Here is a 21,619-nt window from a genome sequence, read left to right on the forward strand (position 1 = left end):
AGACGTCCGACAGCGCCTTGACTGTCTTCCGCCCGTCTGTCACCGCCACCTCCAACTCATCCTGTGGTAGTGTTCCCCACCAGCAAGCGACATGACATGGCACATAGACATCATCATAGGCTGTACGTAAGTCGTAGCGGGAAGGGGTACGGGGGAGGGGGGGGAGGGAGGGGGGTACGGGGGAGGGGGAAGGCGTGGCAGCGTTCGCAAAAATCAGGTTCTGCGACATGCAGCGGCAACGATAAAATGACGTTAACATAATGGTGGTCAATTAAATGACAATAGGGTAATGGTTGGAAATGGCAAGAGAATGAGGTGGGCACGTGCGTTGGGTTGGCTGGTTGGTTGTAGGGAGTGGATGAGGGAGGGAGGGGGGAGGAGGAGGGGGAGGAGGGGGAGGAATATTGGGGCGTACCATGAGTCGGGTGCACCGACGTCTGAAGTCGATGGGCTCTTCCATGGTGGGGGGTGGAGTGGTGGTAGGGAGAGGTATGTGAGCGAGGGGTGGTGGCTGGTGGTGGAGTGGTGCGGCTGCAGAAGTGTTGGCCGTATTGAGAGCAACATTGGCTGGAGGGCTTCATCGTGGAGAAGCGGCTTTCGGGCCGAGAATGGTACTACAGATGATTCATTGCCAGTTGGATGTGGTTGAGGCTTGAGGTTGAATACTACGGGCTTGAGGAGGTGGCTGATGAAGAGGCTGAGGGCGAGTCGGGCTCAAAGTCGGGCTCGTAGGCCGGATCAGAGCCGGTGAGGACGGCCGATTGGAAGGCCGAGTACGAGGCAAGGCGGGCTTCGAGATCCAAGGCTGTAGCGGGAGAAGCGGTCGCGGCAGCAGCGGTGGGTGATGGGGCGGAACGCTCCGGTGAGGGCGAGGGCGGGGCGCGGTTGATGGCGCATGATGTGTTCTCGGGATCGGCGAGTGCGGTGGTGTAGGAGAGTGACTGGGCGTGGAGGGCGGCGGTATTTGCGCGCGACATAAGGAGGGCGGCCTCGTTCTTGTAGTGCTCGAGAGCGGCCTTTGCCTTGCGAATCTTGCGGCGGGCGTCGGCCTTGTCGGCCATGGCGGAGCGTGGCTCCGAGTCTGCCGCCACCGATGCCTTGGCGGCGGCAGCAGCAGCGGCGGCGCGCTCCTTGCGGACCTGGGCGGCAGAGGCCTCCTGGACGCGGTCGATCTCGGCAAGGGCGGCAGTGGCCTCGAGCTGGGCACGCGTGACAACAAGGTCGTAGTCTCTGCGGAGCTTGGCGTATGCCGCCTGAGCCGCCTCCAGCTCGGCCTCGAGCGAGCGGATGCGGAGCCTGTAGGGCGTCTCGAGCTCGTCGGCGAGGCGGATGCGGAGAAGATCAAGCTCATGCGGCGAGAGGACCTGGGCAGCAAGAGCCTCAAACTCTGTGCCCTTGGCCTCGAGCTCGGCACGGAGGCGCGAGAAGGCGGCCTGCGAGGCCAGCTCTGTCTCAAGGCCGGCGGCCTTGGCCTCGCCCAGCGCAGCGGTCAGCTTGTCGTTGGCCTCGGCGAGAGCCTCATGGGCAGCTTGCAGGTCAGCAAAGTTCCGTCGATACTCGGCATTCTCCTCGCGCAGTCGGGCGACCACAGAAATGGTCTGCTGTAGTGTGGACGCGTCGTCCATGGTCCGGTGGAAGGAGGAGGGTGGGGGGTGGGGGGGGTGGGAGGCGTGGGTGAGGTGGAGTGGCGGTGGCGCGAAAACGGTGGTCACGAGAGAGGGGACGGGGGAATGTACGATTTGCGTGTGCGCAGAAAAGTTGGCTGGCAAGGAACAGGCTTTTGGGGTGGGGTGGACTGGCGGGCGAAATGTTGCGCAGACGCAGAATGGTGGCATCTGTGCCGCATACTCGTCGATCAACGACGGGCTCAGGGGAGGCGTGGAGGGGGCGGGGGTAGCTGGACGAGAACGAGGACGACGAGGACGACGAGGACGACGGCTGGTGTTGTGGAAGGTTGCTAGAGGGCCCGCCATGGCGAGCCGTAGTCGCCAGCAAGAGCCGGCAAGGAAAGGGCCGAGCCCGAGTCGGAGCCGGGCCTCGAGACCGAGTCGTCGTCGTCGGGCGCCAAGGACGGGCGATGGCGATGGCGGCAGGAGAGTGGCAGCGAGTCCATACGACACGGGAGATTACGAGGTGAGGTGGGGCGGGGCTGAGGTCAATGGCAAGAGCAAGAGCAAGAGCAAGAGCAAGAGCAAGGGAAGGAGCCGGAAGTCGCGAGGTGATGATGGTCGGCGAGGCGGCGGAGAGCTCGCCGGCCCGCTGTTTGTAGCCGAAGTGACCGAGGCGTTCCGGGCCAAGGTGGCACGGCTGAAGGCGAAGCAGGCGAAGCAGGTGGCAGCGATGCGTGAGGTCTCGCTCGCAGCGTACCAGCGACTGCACGCGCGGTACAAGGCGAAGCAGGAGAAGATCCGCGCCGATGCCGAGCGCAACGGTGCAGTCTCACAAGCATCCAAGGCCAAGATGGCCAAGATGCGGGCGCAGCGCGATGAGGCGCGGGAGGCAGGTGCGGCGCGAAAGAAGGCGCTGGCCAAGGCCGAGCGCGAGACCAAGCGCGAGCGGATGGCGCGAAAAGAGGCCGAGGGCAGGCTGGAGTCGGCGCTGGCGGCCCGCGACGCCTACCGCCACGAGGTCGCGGCTGTCTCGGAGCAGCTGGAGAGTGCCAAGGCTGAGTTTGACGCTCAGCTTCGACACCTGGCGTCGGGAGCGTCGTCCGATGCCACCCTGGCCGCTCGCGAGATGCAGCGGATGCGCGAGGCGCACGAAAGGCAGATCGCGCAATGGCGCGAGCGGCTGCGGCTCAAGGACGCTGAGAATGAGTCGGACAAGCTCGTAGCAGGTATGGCTGAGATGCGGAGCTCGTACGAGGCTGAGCTAGCGGCCGTCACCGCCCAGCTGGAGGCCGCCAACGAGAGCGTGGCGCGGCTCGAGCTTGACGTCGCCCGCGCCCACGAGGCGCTCGCCGAAGCGCGTGCCGCCAGCGACGCCCATCTGCGGCAGGCCGCACAGATTGCCGGCGCCGAGTCGAAGCTCGCGCGATACCGCGAGGTTGTGGTGCGGCTCCTCGCTGAGCCCGGGATGAGCGTGAGCGAGGCCGAGGTCGGCGAGTGGATGGCCGGCGCCGAGATCCCGCCGCCACCGCCGCCACCGCCTGTAGGGCAGGTTGTGGTGAGGGTGGAGGAGAGGGCTGTGGTGGAGAATGCCAAGATGGAGGCTAAGGTGGAGGTGGATGCTGAGGCCGAGGCGAAGGCTGAGGCTGAGGCTGAAGCGAAGGCGAGAGTCGAGGCTGAAGCAAAGTCTGAGGCTGAAGCAAAGGCAAAGGCAGATGCTAAGGCAAAGGTCGAGGCTGAAGCGAAGGCTGAGGCTGAAGCGAAGGCGAAGGCGAAGGCTGAGGCTGAAGCAAAGGCGAAGGCTGAAGCGAAGGCGATGGCCGAGGCTGAAGCAAAGGCTGAGGCTGAAGCAAAGGCGAAGGCTGAGGCTGAGGCTGAAGCAAAGGCTGAGGCTGAAGCAAAGGCGAAGGCCGAGGCTGAGGCTGAAGCAAAGGCGAAGGCTGAAGCAAAGTCTGAGGCTGAAGCAAAGGCAAAGGCAGATGCTAAGGCAAAGGTCGAGGCTGAAGCGAAGGCGAAGGCTGAGGCTGAAGCGAAGGCGAAGGCGGAGGCTGAGGCTGAAGCGAAGGCGAGGGTCGAGGCTGAAGCAAAGTCTGAGGCTGAAGCAAAGGCAAAGGCAGATGCAAAGGCGATGGCCGAGGCTGAAGCGAAGGCGAAGGCTGAAGCGAAGGCCGAGGCTGAAGCAAAGGCGATGGCCGAGGCGAAGGCGAAGGCTGAAGCGAAGGCGAAGGCTGAAGCGAAGGCGAAGGCTGAAGCGAAGGCGATGGCCGAGGCTGAAGCAAAGGCGAAGGCTGAGGCTGAAGCAAAGGCGAAGGCTGAGGCTGAGGCTGAAGCAAAGGCGAAGGCCGAGGCTGAGGCTGAAGCAAAGGCGAAGGCCGAGGCAAAGGCAAAGGCTGAAGCAAAGGCGGAGGCCGAAACTGAGACAGAGGCCGAGGCTGAAGCAAAGGCTGAAGCAAAGGCGGAGGCCGAAGCTGAGACAGAGGCCGAGTCCGATGCACCACAATCGCTGTTTGGTGCAAGTGTGGCCCGCAAGCGCCCACAAGCGCCGCCGCCTTCTTCTGATCCGGGCCGCTGCTCGGCGGACGGATGTGACTGCAGCGAGTTCACGTCCTCACCGTTTGGCTTCAAGAAATCGCAGTGCGTCACATGTTTCCACACCAAGGACGACCACTGCGGGTCATCGCCTGCAACTGACGCTGCTCCAGCACCCGCAACTGCGGCTGCAAAGGCAGATCCCGAGCCCGCATCCGAGCCTGGGCCCGAGCCTGAACCCAAGTCTGCTTCTCCCACAGAGACATCCGCAGACGCCGACGTGGCCGCGCTACTGGCCGGTCTCGAGGACGACGACGATGACGACGATGATGGCGGTGACGACGGCGGCGCCGATCTCGCGGCTCTGCTGGCTGCTTCCGCTGGTGATGACGAGCCTGAAGCGAAACCCGCCCCCGCACCGAAGACCAAGCCTCCGCCACCACCAGGCCCGCCGCCGCCTGAGCCTGCTTCTCCCGCAGAAGCATCCGCAGACGCCGACGTGGCCGCGCTACTGGCCGGTCTCGAGGACGACGACGATGACGACGATGATGGCGGTGACGACGGCGGCGCCGATCTCGCGGCTCTGCTGGCTGCTTCCGCTGGTGATGACGAGCCTGAAGCGAAACCCAAGCCGCCACCGCCGCCTGGCCCTCCACCGCCGGTGCGGGCCCCGGCGCGGGTGATGATGGCAGTGACAATGACGGCGGCGACGACCTTGCTGCTCTGCTGGCTGCCGCTGGTGATGATAAGCGCGAGGCGAAACCCAAGCCGCCGCCGCCGCCCGGCCCTCCGCCGCCAGAGCTGAAAGCCGCGGAAACGACTGGGGACGACAATATTGCGGCGCTCCTCGACGGTCTGGAGAACGACGATGACGATGATGACGATGGTGGTGACGATCTTGCAGCTCTCCTCGCTGCCGCTGGTGGCGACGACAATGATGACGATGACGATGGTGGTGACGATCTTGCTGCTCTCCTCGCTGCCGCTGGTAGCGACAACGACGACGACGGTGACGATGACGACATGGCTGCCCTCCTTGCCGGCCTCGAAGACGACGCCGACGACAACGACGACGCCCATGATCTCGCCGCTCTCCTCACTGCCGCAGAGGGCAGCACGTCTGCCATCGATCCCATCGCTGCTGGCGATTCCCTTCTCGCCGAGCTTGACGACTGGTAGTCGAGAGAATACACACAGATGAAATCCGACTGCGGCGTCAGCCGCCCCGCCCCCCTAGCGCCGAGCACCAACTGGTTCGTGTCAGTCGCGTCAAACTCTGCTCGCGGGTCGTCACAGCCGAAGGGCATTCATTGGCAAGGGCAAGGACGTCACGAGCCAACCATGGCGCGCCGCAAGCGCAAACGCTCAGACAAGTCACAACTCGAGGCTCCATCTGGCGCCAACAAGCTGCCCCATGCCGGTGGCCCGGGTCGGGGTCGCGGTCGGGGTCGCGGTGGGGGTCGGGGTCGGGGTCGGGGTCGGGGTCGGGGTCGGGGTCGCGGACGCGGACGCGGTCGGGGTCGGGGTCAGAGTCAGAGCAAAGCTGGCTCGAGCTCTGTCGCAGGACCAAGCGTATCAAAGTCCGAGAAGGGCAAGTCGGATGTCGAGAACTCGACAGATGGTAGCCATGGCGATGGCAACGAGGGCAATCGGATGGTCGGCAGTGATCGGCTTGCTGCGGCTGACAGAGATGGCCGTGGTGTGGAGCACTTGGTGTGCTCAATGTGCGAGGTGAAGGCGTGCGCGGATGATATCGCTGAGCACTCGCGTTGGGTCCACTCTGGCGAGAAGCGGATCACCAAGGCCGAGATCAACCAGCTGCCGCTGTTCAGCATGCGCGAGGCACGAGGCTCCATCGTGGTCATCGAGACCGTGGCCCAGATGCGTGCAGCGTGTGCAAGCATGGCCAAGGCTGTTGCGAGCGGTTCGCTTACCGCTGTTGGCTTTGATACCGAGTGGCGGCCCAACTTTCGCAAGGGCGCCAAGCCGAACCCAGTGGCACTCGTCCAGATCACCCGCGACGACTACGCTCTCACGTATCTGTTCCCTGTTGGCCGGTTGCGGACGCTCGGGCCGCTCATCCCGCTCTTTGAGGAACCGCGCCTCACCAAGTACGCCGTCGGTGTCGCCTCGGATCTGCACAAGCTCCGCCAGCAGGCCCAGTTTACTCCAGCCGGCTTTGTCGACATCTCGACCATGGCCAGTGACGTCGGTTTTACCTCGGTTTCGCTCCGCGGCCTCGTTGCCCTCATCTTTGGCCTTCGCATTGGCAAGGGCGCGCAGATGTCCAACTGGGCGGCATGGCCGCTCAAGGCCAAGCAGATCTCCTACGCCGCCGCCGACTCGTTCTGCTCGCTCCATCTGGGCCGTTTCTTTGACCGCTCCTGCCTCTATCGCAGCTCCCTCTACGAAGCCAGCCACTTTGATCTCCCCGAATCGTCCTTTCCCTAACCTCGCCTCGCCTCGCCTCGCGCCCTCCTGCACCCGTTCATGTGAGGATAGCCTCATCACCGCTCGGGCACAATCATATACTCTCTCGTACAAACAATGGTACGCTTGCTTCAAAATCTTAGTGCCCTTGTTCCGTCGTTCGCTCATCGCTCAATCAATCGTTCCTCCGTTTGTTGCCGTCTTCAATTATTTGCGCACTTTGCATAATCGTCAAACGAGTCGTGAAGCAACAGCTCTCTGACCAACACAATGGTACGATACCACGACGAGGGACCAGGGCACGAAGCCCTTCCCCCCTCCCTTCCCCCCTCCCTCCCCGGCCGCCTACCACGTACACACACACACACACACACTGTCCCCCACCAGTATCCCCCCTCTGTACCCTTCGTCAAGCTGTTCCAGCTGTGGCTTGGGTTGCGGTGGGTGTGATGAGCGAGGTCGGGCGGTGGTGGTCTGATGGGAGAGCATTGCCAGGGTACCAATCCCACCCTTAGCCATACGAGGACTACTTCCACCACCCTACGGACACACTCTGTCTACGCCATACCTATACCCTTGCTCTTAGTCCCTCCCTTGCTCTCGCTCCTTCCTCCATCCCCTTGAACTTGCCTCCCTCTACCAACCACACCCCCTCCCCGCCCACGTATTTTTACTCTTTGGTTTTGTATGACTTTGTCCCCCCACACCCACACCCACACCCACACCCACCTCCGCCAAGTCATACACACACTCCCTCCCCCCCCCCCTCCCCTCCCCCTTCATACCAATACTCCCTCCTCCGTCCACTCACTCTCTCTCTCCTCTTGAATCCGCGCCTCGCTTGTCCCCCTCCCCTCCTCGAACAACAACTCGGTCGCTCTCGTGTCATCGACCCTCCCGTCCGCCCTCTCTCCCCCCTTCTCCCTCTGACTTGTGTCTGTGTTTATGTTTGTATGGTTGTTACCTGGTGTAGGCTGCCCACAAGCGTCTTAAGACCAAGAAGATCCTCGCCAAGAAGGCCCGGCAGAACCGCCCGCTCCCGCAGTGGATCCGCCTCCGGACCGGCAACAAGATCCGGTACAACGCCAAGCGCCGCCACTGGCGCCGCACCAAGCTCAACATCTAAGTCAGCTCATGGAGTGTCCTAGATAAACAGAGCGTGCTGCCATATCCCTTGCCTCTCTAGCCTCCCCTCCCCCTACTCTCCGTCGCGGTTGTCCCTTGTCATGCTCCCACCACCGCCGTGCTGATGACCAGTCGCCCGCATCGACCCCCGATAGCGATCATGGCATGAGTCTGAAGCCGACATCATTAGCGGCCCTGCCAGCTGGATGCGCTCTGCCAGTCCCGATGTCTCCGATGTGCGGACTCTGTCACCGCAAATGAGCCACTGCAGCAGCAGTGGCAACAGAAGACACACACGTGACTCGCACGCAGCTGCGCCATGCTCTTGCACCTTAGCTCTGCGGCGGGGACGACCATGGCTGTATTCATGATCATTGCAGCACTCGGAGTGGTGAGTGCAACCACAAGCATGGGTCAAGCCCAACTCGTACCGCCGCCAGATGATCTGCTCGCTGCTGTTGCCCATGACCAACCTCTGTGGAGCCGTGAGCGTGTCCACTCTTTTGCGGAAATTATGATTAATCGCAAAGTCCTCGATGTCGAGTACGCGGAGGAGGCTGATATGCCAAAGATGGAGTTCGAGAGTGTCAACTGTCCACGGTTGACTCAGCGCTCACCGCCGGATCATGTTGGCGTGGTCAAGCCGGTGGACATTGCTGCTATGGGCGCCATCGGCGACTCGTTCACCACGGCCTCCAACGCGCTCTCGACCTCGTGGTTCGATCTCAACTGGTTTCCCGGCGTGGCATGGTCGATGGGTGCCGACGAGGGCGTTATTTCGGCATACAACATCATGAAGGCGATCGGAAGGCCGGATGTGGTGGGCGGCTCGGTCGGTGTCGGCGACGTCGGCGCCAACATGCACTGCAACCAGGCCGTGGCCGGCTCGCACGTCCAGGCCCTCATCAACCAGACCTACGCCCTCATCGACGCCTTCAAGGCCGAGCTCAATGAGACTGGATACGCGACCGAGTGGAAGACAGTCTCTGTCTACATCGGCGGCAACAACCTATGCGATTACTGCCGCAAGCCCGGCCCCAACACGCCCGAGGTCTACGAGCTCAATCTGCGCGCCGCCTTTGACGTCCTCGCCACCATTCCACGGGTCATTGTCTCGGTTGTACCCATTGTGGACGGCACACAGATGTGCCCGCTGATGGGTCCGTTCTGTCACATCGCGCTCGACAAGCTCTGCCCGTGCTTCATCTCGTCCAACGCCACCGAGCGGGCGATTACTCTGCAAGGTGTCGCTGCCTACAACTCGGCCATGCAGGTTGTGGTCAACGATTACAACGCCAAGACCGGATCGGACTGGGCCGCCGTCTTCCAGCCGTTTTTTGCCGGCCTCCGCGTACCGGAGGGTAAGGCCGGCAAGGCCTGGTTCGACCGCGCAGACTGCTTCCACCCGTCGGCTGTCCCCGGCCACAAGATGATCGGCATCGGCATGTGGAACAACATGATCTCGCCTCTTGGCGCAAAGGAGACTCTCACGCCTGAGACCACGCTCAAGTGCCCCACCGACGCCGACTACATCTACACTGCCAAAACGCCCGCGACCACGGTGTAGTGCCATCACTCGGCACTGTCCGCGACGAGATACTGGCGGGCCGTGGCATGCGTATTTTAAAGACAGCGGCAGCCAAGTAATTGGATCGAGGGCCGCAGGCCTAGCACAAGATCAGCCATGAGCTGGAGGCGTCGGCTGCGTGGCTAATGCAGCAGCAGCGCGGTTTGGGATTGACCCAGCCGCCGATGTCGCAGCGCTGACTGCGGCGCTCCAGGCGACATCGCGCGCATTTCCGCCGTCCTATCGGTGGCACGAGGACTTTACCCTCAAGTTTCTTCTCAATCTGTTTGACGTGGCACAGGAGCTGGACCAGTGACGCCGCAGCAATAGCAAGCAGGCTGGGGATGGCTGTCTTTATCGGCACCGACGATCGCCACAGCCCGTACGACAGTGCAGGATGTGGCGGTCGGGGCAAAGCAAGACTAGGCTACGACGCAACTAAGAGGCCAGGACGATTAGAGGAGGGCGGCGATAGCAGCGATGGTGGCGACGACAAAGGTGGCAGCAACCGAGGGGATGGCGGTGAAGGCGGCCGAAGTCGACGGCTTGGTCGCGGCCTCGCCGTGGTTGTCGGTCATGACAACAGAGAGCTTGCCAGTCGAGTCGGCAGTAATGGCGGCATAGTAGGCCTTGCCCTTGAGAGCGTTCAGCTGGGCGCCGGTGATCTCAAAGGCGGGGATGCTGGAGGTGCCGTTGACGGCCTCCCAGGTGAAGGAGATCTTCGCCGCGGTGCCGGAAAGGGTGGCAGCAATAGCGCTACCGTAGGCGACGGTGCCATCGCGCGAGCCGGCAGACGACGCAACCACACCAGCGGTGACACCGTAGTTGACCGTGTACATCTTGAAGCCGCTAGAGTCGGGCGCGCCGGAAAGGACGTCGACGTCGACGGTGGTGTCAGCCGGGCCAGTCTTGCCAAAGACAAAGACGCGGTCGGTGAGGGCAAGCGATGCGGTGGCAGTGGCGACAGAGGCACCGGCAGCAGTCACGTTGATCTGGACGTTCGAGCCGATGGGGCCGTCCTCGACAAAGGCGCACGCGCCGTTGGTGAGGGCGGTGGTCTGGGCGGTGGTGTTGGTGTCGGACAGCTCGACAATAATCGAGGAGGGGCCAGCGGCCGAGTAGTAGCACACAGCCGTGCCGTGATGGGCAGCGACAGCGGCAACGAGCGCAACAAGCACAGTAGCAAAGACAACAAAGTTCATCTTGGTAATAGTGTTGAGTGTGGTGGGGTGCGAAGAGTTGCCGATGATGTGGAAGGGCGGCGACCTGGCTTGGTTGCTTCGTACATTTTTTCAATTCCGCCGCGTCAACCGAACTCCCGCACCTCTGCCTCCTCGGCCACATGGCGACCTGGACGTGTAAGGCGAGAGAGAGGCAGGTACCAGCATTGCGTGGGAGAGGCCTGAGTGTAACAAGAAAGCATGCAGGAGGACAGTGGACAGAACGGGGTCTGCCGCGCCATTGGCTGCGGGCTGTTGCCCCGTGCTCACAGCCCACGTGGTCTGCTGCGCATGCGTTGTGATTGGCGCACGAGGACAACTTTGTGTCAATTGATGGCGCCATCAGTCATGGCCGTGACACTTGCCGCGCAGATATTGACGACGACGACCAGATGGTGAGGGAATGTGGCGAGCACACACGTCGACCCAATTTGTTGTGGTTTGCCGTTGTTGTGAACGCGACGTGGGCACCTGCAGCCGGCTGGCGATGATTGCAATGACTGACTGCAATGACTGAGCGGCAGGCTACGGACGTGGACATCACGTGTCTGGCGAGCAATCATGTGTATCTTAAGCAAGGTAATCCATATACATATACATGCCGCCAACATGGAACAGTCCGTTCTCAGGCATGCTAGCGTGGAAGACCATAACGTGCGAGAGGCAAGACGTCAAGAAACCACACAAAAAACGAGGCGCACATGTGGAAATGGCCGCCATGACGGAGACGTGCCACGTGATCCCCCACGAGACTCGGTGGGGAGAACGTAGACCCGACTCTTTAGAAGCATGACATGGTCACATGCTGTGAAAGTAGCCATAGTCATGGCATGTGTTATGGCTATGGTACTGGGTACGGATGTGGCTGTGGTGGGCGAGAGGCGTGCATTGGCCGAGGGCCAGGCGGAGGAGGTGGCGGTGGCATGGGAGGCGCTGCCCGAACCGCCGCACGAGTTTGTGACCATGATTGCCAACGAGTACCGATACTTGGAGCCGACAGAGGTGATGTATGTGGCCAAAGCCTTCTTCAATCGCAAGCATCTGGATCCTGATTATGATGATGAACTGATCGAGGCTGTGGCTGTGGAGAGGAGCCATCGCCGTGGTGACGGTGATCGGTCGGCTCGCTCCGGTCGGGAAGCTGCGATGAGGCTTGGTGGTGGGGTGGAGATGAGCTGCCAGCGGCTGACGCAGCGGTCACCGCCGGATCATGTGGGGCTGGTCAAGCCGGTGGACATTGCAGCCATGGGTGCGATTGGTGACTCGTTTACGGTGGCGTCCAACGCGCTGTCGACGACGTGGCTCAACATGAACTGGTTCCCAGGCCTGTCGTGGTCGATGGGTGCAGACGAGGGCACCATGTCGGCATACAACATGATGCGAGCCACGGGTCGGCCGGATGTGGTGGGCGGGTCTGTTGGCGTCGGCGACGTCGGCGCCAACATGCACTGCAATCAGGCGATTGCCGGCTCGACGGTGCAAGACATGCCGAACCAGACGTACGCGCTGATCGAGGCGTTCAAGACGCAGCTCAACGAGACCGGGTATGCAACCGAGTGGAAGACAGTGACTGTGTTTATTGGCGGCAACAACCTGTGTCAGTACTGCAAGAAGCCCGGCCCCAACTCGCCGCAGGTGTACGAGGCCGGCCTCCGGGCGGCATTCGATGTTCTCGCCACCATTCCGCGAGTCATTGTCTCGATTGTGCCGATTTTTGACGGGACGCAGCTTCGCGAGTTCATGGGTCCCTTCTGCCACCTCGTACTCGACAAGCTCTGCCCGTGCTTCATCTCGTCCGACGATGGGGTGCTGGAGCAGTCGCGACACAACATCGCGACGTTCAACGGCATCATGGAGGACATTGTGGCCGAGTACAACAACCAGACCGGCTCGGACTGGGCGGCAGTCTTCCAGTCATACCTCGCGGGTCTCCGCGTTCCGCACGGCGAGGCTGGCAAGGAGTGGCTCTCCCGCGCCGATTGCTTCCACCCGTCTGGCCACCGCGGGCAGCCGATGATCGGCATGGGCATGTGGAACTCGATGATTTCACCCGTCGGCGCCAAGCCGACGCTCACCCCTGAGACAACTCTCAAGTGCCCTACCGATGACGACTACCTCTTCACGCCCAAGACATTGCCGTCCAAGATCGTGACGTCCAAAGGCAAGGCTGCGCCGTGAAGGATGGATGACCAGCCAGCCGACCGACCACACGGCAACGATGCGACTCCACACATGGAGCGATTGAACGCACCTTTGCAGGACCTTGAGAGCACCTCCCCCGTGTGACCAGAGAGGGACCAAGGTTGCGATGCGGGGAGGGGGGCGATGATCAGCCGGTTGGCGCAGGTTGGTGGCTTGGTTGACTTACGCCAGTTTGGGCACTTGTCGCGAGGAGGAGGAGAGATGGGTCCAGGGATGAAGGGATGGAGTATGGGAGACAGAGTAGCAGTGGCAGTGGTGGTGATGGTGGGCATGGCGGTGGGCATGGTGGGTGGACATGAACGGTTGCTGTGGCCGCCGTCGCGTACGTGGTGTGCGGGAGGGAGGGGATGTGAGGCTGGTCTGCAGACAGTGCCCGGCCCATGGCCGCTGTCGGTATCGTGGAACACTGCCTGCGGGAATTGGGCATCGACATCGGATGATGTGGTTGTGGCGTGACGTGCCGGAAGGGGATCGGCTGTGGCGGGTCGGGGGGAGGGGGGAGGGGATCGGCTGCCGTGGAGGTTCTGTTCTGCACACACTCACTCTGCCTCTTCCCCCCCCCTCCTTGCGCACATGCACAGGATCGGGTACGTACCACTTTGGCGGTGGCTGCGATCCGTGGAAGATTGGCGATCCCAACCTAGAGTTTGTCCGCGCAGATAGTGTTCTGGAGATCAGGTTTACGGCCGAGTTTGCAGACAGCTCGGGGCCCGGCCCAGGTAGCTACGCCCCGACGGTGTGGATCTCGCTGGTGGCGGAGGCCGACGAGGCGGACATGGGCCTGTTTACCCATGTTATTGCCTCGTTCGAGCCGGAAGTCGTGACAAAGACGTTCAACGCGTCGCTCGGAGCTGACGTTGCATCTGTACGTGTGAGCCTTCCGCCGTCGGCGCCGCTCGGCCGGTACGTCTTGCACTGGCGGCTCGACGGGTGGTCCAACTGCGCCGACATCGCGATCGTGGCCGGGACCGTCCCGGGCCATGTCGCGGTGCCGCCTGCGGCACCTGCGCAGCACACCGGGCCGCTCATTGTGGTTGCCGTCGCCGCAGGGTTTATCATCGGTATTATTGTCCTCGTTACCGTCGGCTACAGCCGCACACAGCAGCAAGCTGCGCGCGCACCCGGCTGGTACTTGGACGAGCCCGAGTCGGACGAGCTGCCGACCGTTGTCGCACTCACGCGTCCGCTCTCGGCCTCGGACATCCTCGCTCCGCTTGTAGGACGTGGCATCCTGCCGGAGCGCGTCGAGTCTATGCTCTTTCCGCCCTCGCCGTCGGATGGCGGGTGGAGCGCGACATCATCGACGCGCTCGCGGACCAGGTCATCGCTGTCGTCATCAGCAACTTCGTGGTCGTGACATGGCGGCTCACGGCAACAGCGGATCGACTGCTGAGACTCGGTTGATCGACTCGGTGCCGGCGGCGCCATACGAAGCCCCCGTGTAGGCAAACGCCGTGGACGGCGCGCGCTCCTTGAAGAACCACTTGCGAAGAGTAAAGAAGGCAATGCCCGAGACGATTGCCCAAGCTGCGTCGGTGATGTACACGATGACAAACGCAGCGTCGCCATACTTTGAGGCGAAGAGACCGCCGTCTTGGGCCGGGAAGACGATGGCGCAGTGAACGGTGGAGACGATGAGGCCAAAGAAGATTGACCGGATGAGATAGTGCGGCCAGGTGAACGGGATGAGGTGGACGGCGCCCCACATGCCGCCCCATACCATCTTGTTGTCTGTTGACGCCGCCAAGCCGATCAACCGTCCACCATGTCAGCCAAGTTGAGCATGTCCGTCGCGCACACCACGCCGATCAGCCGTGCCAGTATCAACCGCATTCACCATGTCGGCCAAGTTGAGCATGTCCGTCGCGCACACCACGCCGATCATCCGCGCCAGGATCAACCGCATTCACCATGTCGGCCAAGTTGAGCATGTCCGTCGCGCACACCACGCCGATCAGCCGAACCATGTCCACGACGTCGACCACGTCCATCACGCCCACGACGTACACCCGGCCATCACCTGCCCCATAAGTCGCCCTCCTCCTCCCCCCCCCCCACCCCCTCCTCCCCCCCTCTCGACAACATACACAACCAGGCAACCTTGTACGGATGCAGAGGATTCAGAGTCACGCCCATGACCTTGTTGAGGCCGACCAACTCAAAGGCAGCTTGGACAAGAGCATTGGCAAGGCCACCGAGGGTACCTGAGCCATAGGCAAGAAAGACGAGAAAGACAAAGACACGTAGTTCCATGACGCACACGCACACACACACACACAATGAGAGAGATACACAATAGCCGTCTTCGGAATGTGCTTGTCTATGTAGTGGTGTGCTTGTGCTGCTTTTATTCCTCATCCCGTCCTCCCTGCTCCCCCCCCCCCCCTCCTCCTGCTCTCTCTTGCCCTCGCCCAGAGAGAGAAAGAGGGGAGACACGGCCAGTGGCAGGCACGCTTCGGTCGCTCTCCTTTTTTTCGACAGGATGGGGAGCTACCCGGTTTTTTTTTCAAGGGAGGGAGGGAAAACTCAAACTACTCAATTGCTGTGTTTAGGGTGGAGAGGAGGGACCGGATGAAACGGTAGGTTGGAGTGGATGGTTGCGTGTGTTGGTTGCTCGTGTGAGAGGGTGATTGGGCTTGAAATGGACTGTGTGAGAGGGGGTGGAGGTTTCTGATGCCGGTCAAGGTGTTTTTTCAACAGCAGCCATTGTCCCGCCGCCACTGCTACAAGGATACGCACGCCGTTTAACACACAAGCTCGCAAATAGAGAGAAAGACATACATGTACATTGCTCTACGCCTGTAGTACTATTTTGTGGATTGGAGGTGTCGTTCCTCCCTGACATGCCCGAGAACGGGCTCATCCCAGTTGGTGACAAGATCTGTGCACCGTGAATATTACGCGTCGGACGCCCCGTGTCCTCGCCATATCTGCTCACCCTCTGTGAAACAGCCATTTATGCGGTCGCCAGGTAGCAGTGGTGGGCTGTTTCACTCTGGTCGTCGTCAACATCTGCGCGGCAAGTGTGACGGCCATGACTGATGGCGCTGTCAGCTGACACAAAAGCTGTCCTCGTGCGCCAATCACAACGCATCACCGCCATCCTCTCGGTTGCTGCCACCTTTGTCGTCGCCACCATCGCTGCTATCGCCGCCCTCCTCTAATCGTCCTGGCGTCTTAGTTGCGTCGTAGCCTAGTCTTGCTTTGCCCCGACTGCCACATCCTGCACTGTCGTGTGGGCTGTGGCCATTGTCGGTGCCGATAAAGACAGCCAGCCATCCCCAGCCTACTTGCTAATGCTGCGGCGTCACTGGTCCAGCTCCTGCGCCACGTCAAACAGATTGAGAAGAAACCCGAGGGCAAAGTCCTCGTGCCGCCGATAGGACGGCGGAAAGGCGCGCGATGAGGCCTCTAGCGCCGCAGTCAGCGCGGCGACATCGGCGGCTGGGTTGAGCATGGGCAGAAACTCGGTGGCGTGCGAGGTCTCCCACTCGTCGCGGATCCGATCCGCGGCTTCTGCGCTCGAGCTGAGGTACATGATCTTGAGGATGGGGACAGGGACGACGTCGAGGGCGACAGCCGCCACGTCCGGCACCGGCAGCTCCACATTGGTGGCCAGCGCCGCATCGGCGGCAAAGAGCCACAAGAGCAGGAACCGTCCGTCGCCGTCGTCGGCGATAAAGCGGAAGACGCCGTGAGCAAGTGACGCGTCGCGCATGTCTGCCGCAGCTGCCAGCGCCACAGAGTGGGCGGCGTAGTAGCAGGACTCGGCGTGAGGATGCATGTGCTCCTCGTCGCGGAAGAGGCAGATGGCGTGCTTCCGCAGCGAGTACGAGCCGTCGCTCGACTGCGTGCCCAGCTGCCCGCCGCATGCCGTACACATCACGCCCAGCGGAGCCCCGCCCCGATTCGCCGCAACCTGCGTCACCACGCCCGGCATCAGCGTCGATGCGTGGACAACCACATAGTGCGGCGCGTCGAGGAGCAGGCCAGCCTCGCCGGCAAGCTCGCCCTTGGGCAGATGCGGGAAGGCGAGGCCGTCGTCGTCGTGGCAGATCCAATAGTCAATCATCTCGTGCCAGAACTGCGACGGCAGCGGCGCAACCTTGTGGAACAGCTGCTCGCCGTCAGGGAGCTCTGGTGTCAGCTCGGCGCCACACGCGCGGCACGCCAAGATCCCGGCCTCCTCCACCCGCGGAGCCGCTGTCAGCAGCATCATCTCCGTCTCCACACCGTTTGCCGCATCCTCAGCCGTCCGTGTCGGCGGCGCCGGGTCGTCCAGCGGCACCCGGATCACCACCGTGTCCTCGTCCTCGTTGAGCTTGGCCGAGGCGAGATGCGGCGAGACGAGGCAGTCAAGGTCGATCACCACCAGCTCGTTCCCGACGCCGTCCTCCTCGCCAACCACATCGTCGGCTCTAGCACCACGGACCGCCTTACCACAGCCTTGCACCCCGCTTTCATCGCTACTTCCCCCGCCGCCATCGTCGCTACAGCCAGTACTTCCCGCCGCCGTCGTCGCCAATCGTAGCTCGACGCGCGAGTCCTCCACCCGCATCCGCAACGACCGGACAGCCTCGGCGGGCGTGGTCCATACCAGCACCTGAACGGTGGAGATATGGCTCAGCTTCTCCACTACATACCACACACTCGTCTCCATTCTGCCGAGTGAGGTCTGCTCAACTCTCTCTCTGAGCTCAACCATACCTCCCCACAGGGTCCTCAACGACTCGAGTTGAGTCGATCCCTCAAGACGGGCGGGCAGCTCCTCCGCCACAATGCGCCCGTGGCTAGGGAGAGAGGACAAAGTGCGATGGGAGATAAAGTTGGATGGAGAAGTTGGAGATATGGTGGAGAATGGGCAGAGTGAGGAGAAGGGGAACGGATCAGAGGTTATGGCGGGTCATGGGTGGGGCTAGCGTCGGTGGGGTGGGCCGGTCAAGGGGAGGCAGGTGAGACAATGGACGAGAACAGCCTCTGCAGCCGCTCCACACACGTATCGCGAGCTGATTTCATGCTTACACTCATTGTGCCACTTGCCCCTAGGTCTGCACGGAACCGTGAGCAGGTTGTAAGGCTTGCGTCATTCGTATCGCCGTACTTGAGTTGCTGCATGGCGAGCCCGTGTTGCACTGCGGCTCATTGATCGCGGTGTCATAGGCAACATTAGTCGACGTTACGGCGTTTTGCGCCGCACATTTTGTGATCTTTGTCTGTATGGATGCAGAACGGGCCAGATGGCTGCAGGAGGGCATGTTGTGGTGTACATGCTCTCCCATGTAAACCTTGGCGGAGTTGGGGGACTGTCAACACTCGTCTCGCAGGCAATCTGACGATCGGAGGATGCTCGCGCGGGTCTCAGTCGGAGCACTGTCGGCCAGAGTGCGTTGGAGAGCCGCTGTGGGCAAAATAGAGCAGAAGTTGGGGCAAAGCATGTGTGCGAGCTCGCGAGTTACTGGTGAAGCAGCCGACGATGTGGTGGAGATGACGGCGAGCAAGGAGAACGATCGCGTGGCGATCATTGCGCTCAATCGGCGGACGGTCCGCAACGCGGTGGACGGCACGACGGCCCGGGCACTGCATGCTGCCTTTCTGGCCTTTGACAGCGACGATAGCTTTGACGTGGCGGTCCTGACTGGGAGCGGCGGCGTCTTCTGTGCCGGCGCCGATCTCCATTCGCTGAGCAACCCGCTGGTCCATCCCAAGACCGGCGTGGTGACCGAGCTTGCGGGCGTGGTGGGCAGGGCGGGGGCGGGGGAAGCGGAGGTCGACGACCCGACGCTTGGACCTATGGGTCCGACCCGGCTTACGCTGTCCAAGCCTGTGGTGGCTGCGGTGGACGGCCCTGCGGTGGCCGGCGGGATGGAGCTGGCGGCGTGGGCCTCGGTCCGTGTTGCGGCGTGGGACGCTGTTTTCGGCGTCTTCTGCCGGCGGTGGGGCGTTCCGCTCATCGACGGCGGCTCGTTCCGCCTCCCACGGCTTGTGGGTGGCTCCCGGGCAGCCGATCTCATCCTCACCGGGCGCCCGCTCTCCGGCGTCGAGGCCGAGGCCATCGGGTTTGTTAACCGTCTTGCGCCGGCTGGCGAGCCTTCTCTACCGACGGCTCTCGATCTCGCCTCAGCCATGACCCGCTCTCCGCAAGCTTGCCTTCGCTCGGACCTCGCATCATCACGATCGGCGTTTGACCCTGCCGATGCTGCTGAGCTCGACGCGATTGCCCGTGAGTACGAGCTCGGGCTCGCCACTATGCGCCAGACTCGACTTGGTGCTGTCGCCTCATTTGTCGATGGTGCCGGTCGGGGAGGAGCCCCGATCTGATCGTGTGTATGTGTATGTGTGTGTGTGTGTGTGTGTGATCGTGGCGGCGTGCGGGGAGCGGAGTGCGTGGACTTTGCGCATTGGCCGGCGAGTCGTGGCGGCTTGGCTGGGACTGCGGGTTGAGACACTTGGCTCGAGAATTCGACAGAGACAGCGATGGATATCCCGAAACTTACACAGGAGCAGGCGCGTGGTATGTATATTGTCGACCTTGAATGATAGCTTTGTAGGTGGTAGCATGCGAGGTAGAGAGACGCTCGCCTGACTCTACTCGCCACTCTGAGTGTCTTCGTGAAAACTCACTGTTGAAAATTGATGCATTGTCGACGCCATCGGTCCGTCCGCCACACTCGCCCTCGTCCCTGCTTGCCATGCGCATCGGCTGGGGATGGTGGCTCGCTGGTTTCGTGCGATGTTGACTGTGTCTTGGCTGGCCTGTGACGGGTTGTGTATGGCGTGTGTGTGTGTGTGTGTGTCTGTGTGTGTGTGTCGGGGGCTGTGATCTTGGGTACGGCGCGCCATCAACGGCGACGACGTGGGCGGCGCATCAAACATGGCTGGCGACGTGGGCGGCGCATCAAATTGTGTGTGATCTGACCGGCATGGTTTTGTATGCGTGTGTGTGTGTGTGTGTGTGTAGCGGCACTGGAGGAGGTGACGGCGATCTTTGAGAAGGAGGAGTCTGTGGCGCAGCTTGAGGCTGTCAAGAGCGAGGCCGGCGGCGATCTGATGAAGTGGATGCAGATGGTGGTGCCGATGGTGATGGAGATGCAGAAGCCGGTGCTGCTCAAGTACGGCTTTGCCGATAACCAGGCTGCAGCCATGCAGTTTGCGCTCGCGCTCAACACCGCCGCAGGCGAGGACGAGGAGATGAAGGCCCGCGTCGCCGCGCTCCGCTCGCAGTTTATGCCTCCCGGCATCCAGGTGCCTGGCGGCAAGAAGTAGCTGTCTGCCCTTGCTTTGACCTGATCCGCCCTCGTCCTGCTCGATGTGGTCGGCTCCGACTCGAGTCTAGCCTCTTGTGAATGAAGAGCAGCGGCCATGACCGGGCTGATCTTCACTTGGTCCAGCCGTGGCGTCTTCCATGGCGTCGTCTAGCATCTCCAGCTACTGTGCATGCCATGGATGATTGTTGGAGCAGCTGTCTTGGCTGATGTGGGGCTGGTGTTGTTGGCGTAGCCGTTGCCGTAGTTGATATGTTTGTTGTTGGCGTAGCCGCTGCCGTAATCGACGTGTTTGTTGTTGGTGTAATCGTTGGCGTAATCGACGTGTTTGTTGTTGGTGTAATCGTTGGCGTAATCGACGTGTTTGTTGTTGGTGTAATCGTTGCCGTAATCGACAGCCATGGTTCGATCATTGCGTTTGTTCATTATTGGAGCGTTCGTTTACTCAAAAACCATTGATTAAAGTCAACAATGAATGAATGTCATCCTTGGCTTCGCCAGCGCCACCACACCTCTCACAACTTGTACGAGCCATGGTGGGGAAGAGCGAGTGGGGAGGAGGGGGGAGAGAGAGACAGACAGAGAGACAGAGGAAGAGACAGACAGAGAGAATGAGTGAGTGAGAGAGTGTGTATTATGGTCATGCGTAACCTGTCCTCCTCTACCCTCCCGTTAACCATGTCGTTGTCCTCTCGTTGGGTGGTGGTGGGGGAAGGGGAGGACCACCTGGGTGGCCTGGAGTGGCAAGTCGCCGATGCCGGCATTGTGGCACAGGCAATGTTCCGAGAGCAGATGGGAGAGATACTCACAGGCATGCGCCATCACCCCTTGTTACACCGCATGGAACACAGTCTCATAATGGTATGTACCAGGTCCTGCTCCCCCTTGTTCCCTCCTTCTCCTTGCTCATGCCTCCCCCACCCCCGCTGGTCATACCCTCTCTGCTTTTTCTGTGATTTGATGGCCACTTTTGTATGACTTTGCCCCCCCCCAAGCCCCCCCCGCCAGCACCATCATCCCCCACCACATCCATCACCACCTCTACCCCATGCCCTTTCTCTCCTCCTCCTCCTCATCTCCATGCTCATACTCACTCATTCCCTCCAATCTCAAACAGCTTGGGAAGAAGGTCCGCTTTGTTATTGACTGCACCGCCCCCGTGTCGGACGGCATCCTCGAGACCGTCGAGTTTGTACGTTGTCTTCTCCTGCCGCTCACCCTCACCCTTCCCCTCACCCTTCCTGACCTCCCTCGGTCCCCCGTCCCCGTCCCCGTCCCCGTCCCCGTCCTCCCCTGATCGTCTGCTCGCCATGATTCGCTTCTCTGTCTCCTCGCTCTGTCTTGCCTCTGGTTCTCGGCCCGGCCCGGCCCCCGGCCCGGCCCGGCCCCCGGCCCCCGGCCCCCGGCCCCCGGCTCGCTCTCGGATCGCTCTCGGATTTGTCGGCTCTGTAGGCTCTGTCAGCTTTGCTGTCTTGGACCGTGCTGTGCTGGCTGTTGACTGTGGGACTGGACTGGCGGGGATAAGGCTGATGTTTATGTGTATATCTGCTCGTAGACGACATGACATGGCTTGTACGCGGACATATTCCCCTGCCCCGAACGACTTCAACTACCCAGAGGGCTATGTCTAGAAAAAGATTATTCTACTGGGAAAGGGCTGAGCCTATAGACTAGTGT

General features: G+C 61.7%; 11 protein-coding genes across 12 annotated transcripts; 8 read left to right on the forward strand and 3 right to left on the reverse strand.

The window, feature by feature from the left end:
- Window positions 1-1,971: 1,971 nt before the first annotated feature.
- AMSG_06577 lies at window positions 1,972-5,315 on the forward strand (the record flags this gene model as incomplete). Of its 2 annotated transcripts, XM_013900962.1 has the most annotated exons (4): window positions 1,972-1,981; window positions 2,246-3,756; window positions 3,847-4,738; window positions 4,768-5,315. In XM_013900962.1, 4 exons carry the CDS (start codon window positions 1,972-1,974, stop codon window positions 5,313-5,315), a joined length of 2,961 nt encoding a protein of 986 aa, XP_013756416.1. The 2 variants fall into 2 exon arrangements, with proteins under 2 accessions (XP_013756416.1, XP_013756415.1); XM_013900961.1 differs by having other exon boundaries at window positions 2,246-4,738.
- Window positions 5,316-5,477: 162 nt separating this feature from the next.
- Window positions 5,478-6,587, forward strand: AMSG_06578 (3'-5' exonuclease; the record flags this gene model as incomplete). The annotated part of the gene is made up of 2 exons (XM_013900963.1): window positions 5,478-5,565; window positions 5,701-6,587. The coding sequence occupies 2 exons, from the start codon at window positions 5,478-5,480 to the stop codon at window positions 6,585-6,587; spliced, it is 975 nt and encodes a 324-aa protein (XP_013756417.1).
- Window positions 6,588-6,836: 249 nt separating this feature from the next.
- On the forward strand, window positions 6,837-7,692 carry AMSG_06579 (60S ribosomal protein L39; the record flags this gene model as incomplete). Its single annotated transcript, XM_013900964.1, has 2 exons — window positions 6,837-6,839; window positions 7,540-7,692. 2 exons carry the CDS (start codon window positions 6,837-6,839, stop codon window positions 7,690-7,692), a joined length of 156 nt encoding a protein of 51 aa, XP_013756418.1.
- Window positions 7,693-8,205: 513 nt separating this feature from the next.
- On the forward strand, window positions 8,206-9,574 carry AMSG_06580 (lysophospholipase; the record flags this gene model as incomplete). Its single annotated transcript, XM_013900965.1, has 3 exons — window positions 8,206-9,252; window positions 9,288-9,309; window positions 9,387-9,574. The coding sequence occupies 3 exons, from the start codon at window positions 8,206-8,208 to the stop codon at window positions 9,572-9,574; spliced, it is 1,257 nt and encodes a 418-aa protein (XP_013756419.1).
- Window positions 9,575-9,713: 139 nt separating this feature from the next.
- On the reverse strand, window positions 9,714-10,460 carry AMSG_06581 (uncharacterized protein; the record flags this gene model as incomplete). Its single annotated transcript, XM_013900966.1, has 1 exon — window positions 9,714-10,460. One exon carries the CDS (start codon window positions 10,458-10,460, stop codon window positions 9,714-9,716), a length of 747 nt encoding a protein of 248 aa, XP_013756420.1.
- Window positions 10,461-11,321: 861 nt separating this feature from the next.
- On the forward strand, window positions 11,322-12,656 carry AMSG_06582 (uncharacterized protein; the record flags this gene model as incomplete). Its single annotated transcript, XM_013900967.1, has 2 exons — window positions 11,322-11,561; window positions 11,649-12,656. The coding sequence occupies 2 exons, from the start codon at window positions 11,322-11,324 to the stop codon at window positions 12,654-12,656; spliced, it is 1,248 nt and encodes a 415-aa protein (XP_013756421.1).
- Window positions 12,657-12,940: 284 nt separating this feature from the next.
- AMSG_06583 (uncharacterized protein) lies at window positions 12,941-14,193 on the forward strand (the record flags this gene model as incomplete). The annotated part of the gene is made up of 2 exons (XM_013900968.1): window positions 12,941-13,002; window positions 13,262-14,193. Coding segments are annotated over 2 exons (838 nt in total), but the record flags the coding sequence as incomplete, so codon positions are not given.
- AMSG_11991 (uncharacterized protein) lies at window positions 13,715-15,005 on the reverse strand. The gene is made up of 2 exons (XM_013900988.1): window positions 14,768-15,005; window positions 13,715-14,411 (listed from the first exon to the last, which is right to left on the reverse strand). Exons 1-2 carry the CDS (start codon window positions 14,931-14,933, stop codon window positions 14,047-14,049), a joined length of 531 nt encoding a protein of 176 aa, XP_013756442.1. The 5' UTR covers window positions 14,934-15,005; the 3' UTR covers window positions 13,715-14,046.
- Window positions 15,006-15,987: 982 nt separating this feature from the next.
- On the reverse strand, window positions 15,988-17,340 carry AMSG_06586 (uncharacterized protein; the record flags this gene model as incomplete). Its single annotated transcript, XM_013900969.1, has 2 exons — window positions 15,988-17,115; window positions 17,218-17,340. The coding sequence occupies 2 exons, from the start codon at window positions 17,338-17,340 to the stop codon at window positions 15,988-15,990; spliced, it is 1,251 nt and encodes a 416-aa protein (XP_013756423.1).
- Window positions 17,341-18,113: 773 nt separating this feature from the next.
- Window positions 18,114-18,998, forward strand: AMSG_11992 (uncharacterized protein; the record flags this gene model as incomplete). The annotated part of the gene is made up of 2 exons (XM_013900989.1): window positions 18,114-18,416; window positions 18,447-18,998. The coding sequence occupies 2 exons, from the start codon at window positions 18,114-18,116 to the stop codon at window positions 18,996-18,998; spliced, it is 855 nt and encodes a 284-aa protein (XP_013756443.1).
- A 137-nt stretch (window positions 18,999-19,135) lies between these two features.
- Window positions 19,136-20,057, forward strand: AMSG_11993 (uncharacterized protein). Its single transcript, XM_013900990.1, has 2 exons — window positions 19,136-19,191; window positions 19,639-20,057. Exons 1-2 carry the CDS (start codon window positions 19,155-19,157, stop codon window positions 19,941-19,943), a joined length of 342 nt encoding a protein of 113 aa, XP_013756444.1. The 5' UTR covers window positions 19,136-19,154; the 3' UTR covers window positions 19,944-20,057.
- The last annotated feature ends 1,562 nt before the right edge of the window (window positions 20,058-21,619 follow it).

This window comes from Thecamonas trahens (genome assembly GCF_000142905.1).
Source record: "Thecamonas trahens ATCC 50062 unplaced genomic scaffold supercont1.33, whole genome shotgun sequence".
In the NCBI taxonomy this organism is placed as follows: domain Eukaryota; order Apusomonadida; family Apusomonadidae; genus Thecamonas; species Thecamonas trahens.